General features: G+C 35.0%; 1 protein-coding gene across 6 annotated transcripts in view; it reads right to left on the bottom strand.

Annotated features, from left to right (window-relative positions):
• Positions 1-1,897: 1,897 nt before the first annotated feature.
• The window catches only part of PCDH7 (protocadherin 7), a 428,766-nt gene continuing 416,894 nt past the window's right edge, over positions 1,898-13,769 (bottom strand). For 4 of the 6 annotated variants that reach the window (XM_034958414.3, XM_034958415.3, XM_034958413.3 and 1 more), the window contains one exon: positions 1,898-6,214. In XM_034958414.3, the coding sequence (XP_034814305.1) occupies positions 5,838-6,214 (377 nt within the window). In that variant the 3' untranslated portion in view covers positions 1,898-5,837. The remainder of the gene's footprint in view (positions 6,215-13,769) is intronic. The other 2 variants (XM_034958422.3, XM_034958416.3) reach the window with 2 other exon arrangements.

Below are 13,769 nucleotides of genomic sequence, written 5' to 3'. Positions count from 1 at the left end.
CAAACAATTATTTTATTCAGGTAAATGTGGAAAGTTTTTTTTTTTTTCTTGTCACCATGGTAAATCATGTAAAATGTTTGGATTGGTACATAAGCCAGAAGAGGGAAACATGTTAATATTGGTAGAACTTTGTGTTCAAATTTTTATTAACCTGAAAATTATTAAAAGTAAAATCTGCCAGACACAGTGGCTGTAATCCCAGCAACAGAGAAGGCTGAGGCAGGAGGATCACTCGAGGCAAGGAGTTCAAGACCAGCCTGAGCAACATAGCAAGACGCTGCCCCTCCAAAAAAAAAAAAAAAAATTACCTGGGCTGGGTGGTGGCATGCATCTGTAGTCCTAGCTACTTGGGAGAGAGGCTGAGGTGGGAGGATCCGTTGAGCCCAGGAGTTCCACATGATGGTGAACTATGATCCAACAACTGCACCCCAGCCTGGAGATGGAATAAAGCCCTGTCTCTAAAAATTAATTAATTAAAATAAATTAAAAATAAGTAAAAATAAATAAAAGTAAAATCATCCTTGATAAATGGCTTATCTAACTATAGCTTACGTTGCAGATATGAGACTTTCGAGATAAATCTTATAGTAAATGTAAAGTATTGCTGTAAACAGGTAAAGTCAAGCTTCTAAGTTATGAGATGAAATTCTTCCATTGAATCAGAGATGGTAGAATAATCAAATCTATGCCTTGGAAGCAGTTCCATGCAGGTTTTTTTAGCCATGTTTTTTCCCCTCTCTTATGTGAAAATTTAAAGTCTACTTCATAGTGATCTTATTTTATGTACTGTTCCATTAAAATATGTACTCATGTTTAGCTCTCACCACTAGAAAAGCAGAAAGCCAAAATGAATGGACATATCACTTCTTCACCCCATTCCAATTTGAAGTAGACTTTCTCACCATACTTCACCCTAATTCCTTCTTTAGAGAAGAAAGGCTGCCTGTCAAACTCAATTTACAGAGATATCTTTGATTCAAGAAAATATACGTCATCTAATATAAATAAAATATATTACATTTTCACATAAGAGAGGGGAAAAAACTAGTAGAGAAGCCTCAGGTAAAGATCTTTAGAATATTTTTTCACATGGTAGATTTTAGCATTGCTATTGTGAGATGGGACAGAAATTCCAAGCAATCTGTTAGTATATATAGAAAGTATTTTCCTTCTCTTTTAAGTCTCTGAGTTGGAAAAAAGGCCGTAATTGAGAGATTGGAGAAGAAAAGGTGCTTACTCGAATAGATACCAATTTAGTAAATAAAGAAGATAACTATAATAGTTAGGGACAGAATTTTATAACAAATAGTAAGTGGAATGATTAAAAATAGATAATAAAATATAGAAAAAACGTGAAAAGTAGAGAAAGTCCATTAAAGAAAAAGTAAGTTATCGAAGTAAAAATTATATTTTTCCTTTATTTTGTCTACATTTTGCATGATTTTTTAAAGCCTATAACTTTTTTGTATTTGTTGTTAAGTTAGATTAAAAACAAATATTTCCAAAACAAAGATACATTTTAACTTAGGATTACTTTTATCTTAAATGTGAAATTCCTGTAGATGCCTCTGAAAATAAATCAGTCTTCATGTTAATGATGTTAAGTTCCTTTTTCTGCCATACACTTTAAGATAATAAGCTAGCTAGGTAAATGTCTCAGGAATTATTTTGATGAAACTGAAGGATCCGAGTTCTATTCCACTACGAGGCAAAGTAATGTGACAGTTATGAATGGCCCCCCCTAAATCAACAATTGCTGCCACATTAGCCTCCTTGTTGTGTCTTAATTTACAAGGAATCAAACCATCTTAAATCAAACTGGTACATGCATCCATTCACTTTTCATCCAATCAAAACTGAATTACCTGTCAACAGAGAAGTACACTTACAAGTGTGAAACCATTTGACCATGTTATATTTTAATTTGCAGAGACAAAAATGACAAGCAATTTATTTACATAAAACTGTACAAAAGCAAATTAAATTATGCAAAGTATTTCATAAATAGTTGGACGAGTGTTTAATACATTTCGCCATGTTAAGCATAGTTGCGTGCATAGTGACTCATAATAAACGATGATAAATTGTTCTCTGCTTCACTATCAACATCCAAGTAGCAGAACAATAGTCAATGATTAACATTACAAACAGATCGTACCACACTGAACACAAGTGCTTTAAACTGTAGGAAAAGTCTGAAAGTAAACCCTAGGTAGCTGAACAAATGATGCTTCCTCCAGATGTTATCATTATACCTTCACCTAGGTCACAACTCACAAGATTTACTATATTCATGATCATGCTCACTTTTTATTTTTTATTTATTTATTTATTTATTTTTGCTTAAGGACACATTTTCTTATTTCTCACTGAGAGCATATACCTAAGATTATTTAGGTCTGTAGATTTCTCATGACTGTTTTTGGATGGCTGTTTGATTCTTGACAATTTCTTCTGGTCTGTGTGTTTTATTCTATTTTCCTACAAGACAGCTTCCTAGGGTAGTGTTTCAGTCAGACATCCTCAGTACCATCTTAGTTCCTCCTCCCATAAAAATAATGCCTCCCTTGTTTTCTGAAACTCAGGCAGCAGGCCAGTCAGAAACCATACAGAAATGATATCTGGAGATTCAGAAAGAGCAGTAGATTTTAGATTGAAGCTACAGACGTTTTAATACACATAAATTTATATAGTTACTCATTAATTTATAAATGTGTCCTAATGTATAATGCATGCAAAATTCACTTGAGAGTCTTGTGTACAGAAAACAAATATGGTTTATATACTGTACAACCAAAATGAAACCATAGCTGAAAGAAACACAACAAAAAAGAAATAAAGAATAAAACTCTAAATCAGTATTTTACCTTGCCAAATGGACTGATTTCACTCCTGATAGTATCTCTGTGTTACACTTACAATAAACGCTTTCATCTTCTCCTCAGATTTAAGCAGCCCATATTAATGCCTTAACTTTGCTTTATGACATAACAATATTTAAGACTGGTCCATTATCTGAGTTTGTCAGAAGGCAAATTTTTAATATATTATTTATTATTTTCAGAAAATAAACATGGACAAATATACAGGATCAAAAAAGTTGGGAATAGCCCATTTCCCCTCATTGTCCAAACCCAACAACCGTTTTTTTACCATAACAACAGGTATAAAAGGCACAGTTGCTTATTTTGCATTCACTCATTTATTTTTTTTGTTTCTTTTTATTGATTTTTTTTCAAAAGCACTCTATATATGGAGTGGCACCAGATTTAACCTATTTAAAATAAAAGTCATACAAACACAAAATATATTTCTGTGTCATGCCAGCTCATTATATAATAAACATGTTATGACAGCTAATTCTACTAGAATTACTGTGAATACTTACAGTACACTGAATTTTATTCTTTCACACCCATTTTAGTTTTAAAGAGAGGTTCATGAGTTAAATGACAATGGCATGGCTATCTTGAATGGGGTGCAAACATCATTGGGGAATGTGGATCCAATTAATCCGAAGGTCCGGTGTGACCCGTATTAGTTTTATAGACAAGAGAAGGGTTTAAGATAGGGTGAAATGAGCTATCAGTGGTTTCAATGTCTCATGAAAGAAAGAAATGCATTAAAAAAAAAAAAGTTTGTCAAACATCTGTGTTATGCAATTGAGTATTTTCTTTGTAACGTGCAAGAAAAAATATGTATACATTTCATAAGTATCTTTAGAAGTATTTTGTCTTAATAGGTACTTACAGATTATACAAGGCAGAACTGCTTTAATGCAGTTTCCTAACAAAGTACTAGAATTGCATCTTTCCATAGTGTAAATAATAATCAAACATAAACATGTTCAATTACTGATATTTTAGTCCAATGTTTTTTGTTTCAATTACATATCTTTTTGCATCCTACCTATTATACATAAACTAACATCAAAATGAAAACTCCATTTAAGAAACAGCATGAGGAAATGACCCCCAAATTGTACCCCACCAAACAGAGAAGCGGTTTTCAAAGATAAGTATTTTGAGGACCTATAGTGAATTATCAACCTATATTCCAGGCTGTGTCACTTTATAGTCTAAGAAATTCTGCAAAGCATGAAACTACCCAAAGCTACATTGTTTCTACAGTTTGCTAGAGAGCCATCAAGGCTATGCCTTAACCAGCTTGCAAACATTCAGTGATGAGTTTGTTCTCTTCACACCTGTTATTCCCTATTCTGTCCATGGATTGTCACTTTCGTCTGAATGTCCCAGCTCAATTTTCAGCCGTGTTAGGTTATCCTCTATAGAGCGAGTAGCTCAAAATCTGCATATTCTGTTTCTTTTTATTGCACTGGAAAAACTCTGCTTTCACCTTTGAGATATACATTCTGTGAAAAATGTCACTGCCCAAAACTCCTTTCTTTCATGTTCAGTCTAGATTTGTTTAAATAATGTTCAAATCACATTAGTGATAAAGTCAACTAGGGTGTCACCTTGTTTCAATGTTGTGAGTCTCAAAATATTTCTATATTGCACACGATTCAAAATTAATGCACTTGTGGTGCATCAAAGTGTGCACTGAACAAGTAAAAAATGCAATTGTAATTTAAATGTGGATAAAAAGAGCAGCAAGCATAGCCTGGATTCTAAAATGATAATCGTGGACTTAACTATCAAGACTATATGCCAATGCATCTTTCTTAACCTACCCATGATCCATAAATACTATTTTAAAACATGGAATCTTCCCTGATAATATTACCTGAAACTAAACTTGAACCTCAACCAATTGCCTATTATAATACCAAAAATATATCTCACTAGTTTTCATTTTCTGAGCTTTCAAATAAAATCCATTTTAAAAGAAGGAACATTTTCCTGGGCACTATAAAATGAACTAGTGTTTGATTGTTTCTGTGCATACATGGGTTCAGTTGCTTTTGTTGCTTAATGGTTTTCCACGTCAAGACCAAACCAACTTCATGATTTCCCTGATCTGCCATATGATCTTTGGCCTTTGGATGATACAATTGTTCAAGTTAGTTAATAATAGTGGTCTTGTTCTGAAAAAATATATATAATTTTTAGAAGTCATAATTGGTGAAATTGATACATGTAATCAAGACTGTGTGTATACTGAGAATATTTGGTGAATGTATGGAATTGAAGTTGATGCTCTTGACCTGAAAATAACAACATATGCCAATTTAGGACTGCAATCACCCACCGAGTATTGTTTTGCTCTTAGTCTTTGTTGGAATATTAAAGCTTTGATCTTCCCAAAATGCTTTTTAATGCAGCCCCTCTTTCTAAGGACTGTACCTTTAGAGGGACTCTATCACTTTCAAAGGATTGCCTTTGATGGTGATAAACCATTTTCTGATGGTATGTCTGAAATACATTTTATCTGTCCTGCTTATTTTTGACCAGCCAGATGACACTCGAACAAAATCAAAGTGACTAAAATCATGCTTCAGCTTAGGGATAATGAGGGTGTGTTGTGTTCTGCTAATCAGGCTTCGTACAGTTACTGTGAAAGAAACTTGCAACTATCCCCCCTTTTTTTTCTTTTCTTTCTTTTTTTTTTTTTTGGAGAGGGGTGGGGAAGAGAAAGTGAGGTTGGGAATCAGTGAAGGGGTTAGACATGCAAGTAACAAGGATGGTTTCTACATTGTACAGTAGAATCAGGCTAACAGTATCACTAAAGGCCTGATCTGGAGGCAGAAGTGGCAGGCAAAGCTTTGTCTCTTTGGTAGCCCCCTCTTTGTGATTAAACGTTTCGCTTTGTAAGGTTTTTGCCCCTTATTCTCCTTTTCATACATGCAAAGAACTTTGCTGTTGCTCCTTTATAGCCTACAGGTAAACTTCTCTTCTAGTGAGAGTATTGACAGGAGATGGCTTATATTCCCCTGTTTTTGTAAGGGGAATATCCTCAGGGTTGGCTTCCTCATTTTTGCTGAAACTAGCTGCACTGAAGGTCTCATAGGATGAGGTCAACTTTTTGTTCAGGAGGTTTCTGTTGCGGTCACCCATGATGGCGGCCTCCCCATTGGCCAGCTTTTCCTGGCTTCCTCGTTCATCAACAGGCATGAAAGTGGACAGTTTAGGTTGGCTCTTCTTCCTCTCCGGAGAAGTGCGGACCGGCATCCAGCAGGAGTCTGAGTGGCCATACTCATCACACTCACGAGTGCACTTCCCAGTCAGGGCTACATCTGGAAGAGGCCTTGAATCTGAAATCCAAGGAGAATAAGCCATTAGTATTTGACACTCCTCAACAGGCTCCCCTGATCTATATGAAATTGGAGGAAATATATAAATATATTCCTTACCATCTTATTTCTCATTTCCCAACACCCTCTAGCTCATCATTCCATAGGACAGTTTTTAATCCCATGTGCATCAAAGATAAGGTTTTGCAAAGACATCCAATATTATAGAACAGGAAAGTAGACAAAATGATACATTTAAGTGTGTAGATGAAACAGATATATGTGTGTTTGTTACAGGACAGGGACATGAGGATGGTCTCAGTTAGAAGCTCTAAATACATAGGTAAATTTGTATGGGTGCTAATATTTTCCATATCCATAAGAAAAATTATTAAATCCAAATAGACAATTTTCTGGATTTATAAATTATCCCAGAAGTGGTGTGCTTTTGCCAATTGGATTTCTTCCTGCTTATACATTATTCACAGAATGCAAATATGCAAAACCTTATATTTAAAATACATTCTAAGACATGGGGTGACTCATAAGTAGAACCTAAATTGACAGCACATTATGTGGTAAAAAGTAAAAAGCAAGGAACCAGTAGTTACAGGTATAAGCATACTAGCAATATCACGCACCTGCCCACCCTAGCCCACATCCCCTCACCCCCCTCCTACCATGCCAAATGACCTAATATGTGCTGATGTGTTCACATCAAAATACATAGGCCATCTTATCTGAAATGTAATGTACTGGGTGAATATGGGTAAGTTACTAAACTTTGGATGAACTAGCATGTACTCTAATTAATGGTGCTGTCCAATGGAATGGGAAATGACTTTTACTTCTAAAAGGCTAAATCATGTACAAAGAATTCTTAGGAAACAAGATTAAAGATGACAGTTAATAATTACCTGTATGTATAATTGAAAGCATGTGTCTGTCTTTGGAGAATGGTTATGTATTTTCTAAATATTAAGAATGTTTTTACAGACTTTGTTTGAGAAAGAGAGAATGGGAGAGAGAAAAGCCTGTTCTACTTCAACAGATTCTGAGGCAATAACCTGAAGGGTGTTCTTTAAAATGTTTTATTGTTTTTTATTGACAAACAAAAGAACATAATATGACTGCATTCCAGTTGTTATCACATGGTATCATTTTATTACAAGGCTTGGGACTTAAAGACTGACAAATTTGACCTCTGAAAATACATTTGCAACCAGTGGAATCAGTGAGATGTGCATATGCACAATCCTAGTAGATTCGTTTAAAATAGAAGAGGAAGTTATTTAAATTATTCCCAAGATATGTACACTTTCTGCTTTTGCTTCCACACCCCATCCCCTGTAGTTTAACATTTGTATAGGATATTTTAGACGTTTTACTTGGCTAAATCTCCTAAATGAAGGCTCTCCACTAATGTTTGTCATTTTTTCCTTCAATGATGGGTAACTGAAGTATTGACATTTGTCGGCCCATCGATTATTGAAACAGCGTCCTGGGATTTTTATGCCCTTGACTAAGCGTTAACAAGGAAATTCTAGTGTTCTACACTGGAAATCTAGAATTAGCTGACCCTTTCCTGTAGGTAAAATGTAAGGTTAATTATTTATTCCAGTTGCCGATGCTGCCATTTGACTTACAAGTGAGCAGATTCTCTTAATTTTTTCATCAAAAGAAAAAAGTACTTTCCCACTCATTTTTTTACCCTAAATTGTCTGTTTCTCAAATATGTATCTTAGATGCATTATAATAATCAAATTATTGACAAATTTTATTAATGGTTTTTGTAATCTAGTTGGTTTAAATGAACAAACTGCAAGTTCTTTGAGAATATTTCCTATTTTGGGATCCTTTTTTCTTTTCTTTTCTTTTTTTTTTTTTAACCTGACCTAAATGCTTTGAACAGGGGGAAAAAAGGATAGAAATGCAAAGTGTAAGATCAGGTCTGCATTTTACTCAAAATATTTCCTTTTTTTTTTTCACTGCTTCAACAAATTCAAATTGCTCCTCTTTTCTTATGATAGTGAATAGCAAGGACATGGGAAAATAATCAGGAATTTAGCTTCTAAAATATAAAAAAACTTTATGAATGTGGTTGTTATTCCCTGCAGAAATGACCCTGAATTGTCTCCAATCATCTCTCCACATTTATGTCTCACACAATATATCAGTTCACTTACACAGTGACTTATACAGGTGGCTGCTTTTCAGGGATTAATTTGTGTTTTTAGTTTGAAATTCATTGCACTTGTTTTCCTGTTGTTTGAGATGCATTATAAACAGCTTGTAATTCTATATTCATGCTCAAACGAGTCTTCTTACTTTTTAACTTGTGTACCTAAACTACCTACAGCTCATAAGAGATTATACTCATTTATTAAATAGATTGACTGAATCTCCAATCAGCTATAAGTGAGATGCTCTTCAGTTCTTTCCTTCAGTCTTTACTTCACAGTCTGGAGTATTTTCTGCCAAAATTGATTTCCTCTATTGCTTTTAACGAAAGGCAGCTTGTCTTCTGTGCCATCATATACATGCAAGCTGCCACATCTCTATCCAAGAAGCATGACTTTTAATAAGGATCTCCTGTCATTTCCAAAGTAAAACACTTGATTGGGGACCACAGAGGAAGTTGACAAACCTAATTGGCTGAGACATGTTGCAATGTTTGTCATCAAATTTAGAAAAATAATCAAGAAGGGCTATAAGAGATTCATCACAAGCAATCAAAACTTCCAATTTGGTTGACTAAAGTGAATCTTCAAAAGAAATACCAATGATTAACAAATGCAATCTGTATTACGAAGCAACTTATTAAAGAAGGGCATGAGTGGAAAAGTATTTTTCTTTGTTTACATATTTTCTTATTTTAATGATGCATGCATATATTATGAATTTTTTCAACACAAAATTTATGCAGGATCTTAGAGAAACATCACATGCAATTATTTCTTCTTTCCATAAAAGATATACTTTTAAACTGTCCTATTTTCTTGTGGCATTATAGAGGAAAACCTTTCACAATTAGTAACTCTTCTTAGTCTTTCACTGAAGGATGTCTTTTCTAACATCTAAGAACATTATTTTATGCTTTAGTACTGTTGTTTTAAATTTTGATCTCAGTGAAGATGGAAGACACTTGATCACAAATCTTAGCTGGCATTGAGTAAATCAATACAAATGAACAACAGGAAAATAAAATAGTATTCTCTGTAAGCATTTTCCACAATAAAGCCAGTTCCTTAGAGATTTTTGTTGTTGTTGTTTCTGTATTTCTCAACGCCCCCATACCCCATCAATCATATCAAACCTTGAGAAGACTGGAAGTAAAAAAATAGTATCCATCAAATCCTGTTCTTGCTCAGCATTACTTGTAGAGGTTTCCATTTTAACCAAGTTATGCTATTTACTAGAATCATTGCATCTTATTAGAAAGTTAAGATCCTTTCCTAGACATAAGGTTAATATCTCTCTTGAAAGTAGACAGTTTTTTTTTCTTTTCTTTTCTTTTTTTTGAGACAGGATCTCACTCTGTTGCCCAGACTGGAGTGCAGTGGTGCAATCTTGCCTCACCGCAACCTCTGCCTCTCAGGCTCAAGCGATTCTCCTGCCTCAGCCTCCTGAGTAGCTACAGTTACAGGCGCACACCACTACCACCTGGCTAATTTTTGTATTGTTTCAAAATACAATGGGGTTTCACCATGTTGGCCAGGCTGGTCTTGAACTTCTGACCTCAAATGATCCACCTGCCTTGGCCTCCCAAAGTGCTGGGAGAAAGTAACAGTTTTTAAGCTAAGCCATCAAACTAGCAAACAATCTTAGAACAATTCATAACACATGAAGTACTTCCCACATGAAGTTCATCTCTTTAATTTAGCACCTCAATCATATAGCAAGGAGGATGGAACAGCGAAGGGGTCCAAGATACAGGAGAGCTGAAGCCGAAGAAAAAGTGTTTTGACTTTCAATTTACTGTTTTCCCACTACAACACATTGCTTCTTCTTAAAATATAACAGCTGAGTTATTTAGAGGTCAATGACTGCTACTCATAACCATCTGAACAAGCTACAGACTGCAGAGAAAGAGAAAAAAAAATCTGAGTAGCACAGGAAATAGATGTCACAGAGTCACAAATTTTACTACTTAGTGAAAAGAATGAAACAACCTCCCTAAAACTATACATTTTGGAAAGTGGAGAAAATTATGTGTTTTCTTAAGAAGTCAGATTATCTCTCAAAAACATAGTATTTTTGTTTTTACTAGGCAGGGTAGATGGATGGGTGGTGGGCAGATGCTGCTAGATGCTGTTACAATGACCTCAACAAGAAGTGACAGATAGATAATAGATAGAATCATTAGAAATAACAAGGAAAGCCCAGGTTTAGAGAGGAATTTCATGTTTCCAGAAGCTGCCTTACATAATTCAGAACCCATTAGAGACAAAATTATTATAGGAGAGCACAGTAGACTCATTAAGACTTGAAGACAGTTCTGCACCAGGAAGGATTTTAAGTATGCTGAGTTTTGCATCCTGTCAGAATCCCAGACACTCACTCTACTCCAGGTCCTTGGCTTGAGGCTAGAGATACATGGATCTTTGTATTTGCTGAGAGAAGGTACGAAAATGTTATATTTAGTATTAAAATATTTCCAATGAGTTTTCTTAAAGATCAGATATGTAAAACTGTATGTATCATTTATTTGTTTAACTCACATATTGCTGGCCATGTGAGATAAACGGATTGTTAAGTCAATGTGTAGACTTCCCAGATGCCCACACCATTCCTCCAATTTGTTCATTAACATCAAGCTCTGGCATATGATTAACATTACTTGACAAAATCTGCAAAAAAATAAGAAGTATTTTCTTCTTTTTATTTATTTTGTTTTATTTTATTTTATTTTTCGAGAAGGGTCTCGCTCTGTCATCCAGGCTGGAGTGCAGTGGCACGATCTCGGCTCATTGCAACCTCTGCCTCCTGGGTTCAAGCGATTCTCATGCCTCAGCCTCCTGAGTAGCTGGCACTACAGGCATGCACCACCAAACCAGGCTAATTTTTTGTATTTTTAGTAGAGATGAGGTTTGGCCATGTTGGCCAGGCTGGTCTCGAACTCCTGATCTCAAGGGATCTGCCCTCCTCAGCCTGCCAAAGTGCTGGGATTACAGGCATGAGCCTCTGCTCCCAGCCTGGTATATCTTTCTTTTAGAGACAAAATAACAAAACAACACAAAACAAAACCACATGCAGGAACTTTTTCCTTTTTTCCTTTTTAAAGTGTTTGGTTTTCTTTCTATGTTTCTTGACTTCCCTCTACACAAAGACTTATTTTTTCTAGAAGCACACTTAAATGCTAGTGAAATTTGGTGGACTTACAAAAGGTTTTACAAAAGGGTAAACAAGAAAAACAAAAGATCAGTGAAAAATGTTTTACAACAAATGTTTTAACATTCCCTTCACTGTCATTAGTCTAAATGAAAATATCTCTTTTACTCAAATGATTAAATAAATGCTTTATTTTAAAATATCTGTTAGAAAATTGTTTACTTTTATTTTATATGATAGGGCTGAGAAAAAAATAATTAAATAAATGCTGGTTAACCAAAACTTTTTTTTGGATAATTATTATCATAGTTAATAAAGATTGGAGGTGAGGAGACAAGATCCAAAAGATGCACAAGTGAGTTGGACTTGGCTTTTTCACGTAAATAACTAAAATATCCCTGACTTTTGCCTGTTTGGGGAATTTAGGAAGACTAGACAGGCAAACACATCACAGTTCACGGTCAGGGCGGGAATCACTGACTCAGACCAGCAGTTTGTGATCCTCTAAATGTAGGAACACTTTCTGGAAGAGGAGAAATTTATAGTTATGTAAGTAAGTGTCACTCTGGCCACAAAAAGGCCATTAAGATTTCCAAAGAGTTTTTTAATTTATTACAGAATCACTTGATTTAACCAAAATAGAAGAGTATAGGAACACTGGCTAATCAATCAATCCTTGCTGTGGCATCATCTGTACCATTCCTGGGCCCTTCCTGCAAAGAGCAATGAACTTTTAAAAAGAGCAGAAGATTCAGAGTCCCAGTATTGCTCAACGTGATTCCAGGCTCAACCACGTAGAAGCTGTGTGACTTCTGACATAATTTTTCTGAGCTTCAAGTTCCTTATATGTGAGATAATAATACCTACTCCCCCATTTATTGTGGGATAAAAGAGTTAATGTCTATACAGCTCGTAATATGGTCCTGGCTGCCGTGTAGGTGTTCAGTAAATAGTAGGTCATAGCCCCTGGAGAGATTTAAGAGGTAGAGATTTTTTTCCTCTCTGAAGTCTTCCGGGAATAAAAAGGATATTGTTTAAGAGAACAGGCTCAGTAGCCAGGTGATCTAGATTCACATTCTAACTTTGTCACTTCACAGCTGTATGAATGTGGACAAGTTCTTTGATTTTAGTTTCCTCATCTGTGTAATAAATGTTTAAGAATGTATTAATTTCTTAGAATTACTGTGAGAATTAAATGTGTTAATATATATAAAGTACCTATAATAATTTTTGACATGCAGTAAGCCCTCAATAAATATTACTTGCTTCAGGTGCACAATCCCTAATCCAAATTCAGTCTTCAAAATATCTTAGGAAAACAAAAGGATCTTGTTCCCCCTTCAAAAGTTTACAACGAACCTGATATGAATTAATGCAAGGCTATTTGCATCTTTTTTGTCTCACATAGTGTGAATATTCGTATGTTTTACTATAGAAATAATGTGTTTAATTAAAAGCATGGCCTTAGACTCTTTTAGATTTTTAAAATAATATATGACACATGCATAACATATAACATCTTATAACATATGAAGGATTCCAAATTTTGAAATGTATCTGGTCCCAAGGGTTTCAGATAATTTATTATGGAATAAATACCAATTGTCAAGCAAATGGGTACCTATTTTCAGTTAGTTTTCTAGTAGTGCTAATGGATTTATGCTGATAGAGTCTGTGATACACAGAGCTACTATCTATCTAGAGACATACGCTGGCCACTGGATCCTGGTTACTCCACATTAGGCATCCTCCTACTACTTTTCTATTAGGAGTTTGCCAAAGATTTATTCATCACGTGTCATGGTTGCTCAAAATTCAAGGGCAAATGATATATTATTTGGAGTTATCTTTACAACCTCACAGATCAACCTCACGATTAATCATTTCACTTGAAACTTGCCCCTAAGATACTAGGTTGCCAGCGTGCTATCTTGTTTTGCTTGCATGGGCAGGACGAGGAGCAGCTCCATTAAAAGATGGGTCAAAATTAGCAATACATTATTTTAAGAATGAGAAATTGAAAATCAGGACAAGACAACCTAAACACAGGGTAAATACCTAAAATGCACCATACATCAAAAATCATAAAACAAAACAGCCATTCAGCATGAGCTATGAAGATTTCATGATGCATGGACATGAAATTCTTCCAGTCTCCCTACACATACCCACTTTGGAATGTGACATTACTACTCTTACTGTCGATTTTGCACCCCTTGAAGCTGGACTAGTGTTGACAACCAGA

The sequence above is a fragment of the Pan paniscus genome, chromosome 3 (assembly GCF_029289425.2).
Source record: "Pan paniscus chromosome 3, NHGRI_mPanPan1-v2.0_pri, whole genome shotgun sequence".
Taxonomy (NCBI): Eukaryota; Metazoa; Chordata; class Mammalia; order Primates; family Hominidae; genus Pan; species Pan paniscus.
Note: the sequence above shows the minus strand (reverse complement) of the source record. Positions and strands in the feature narration are given on the sequence as shown.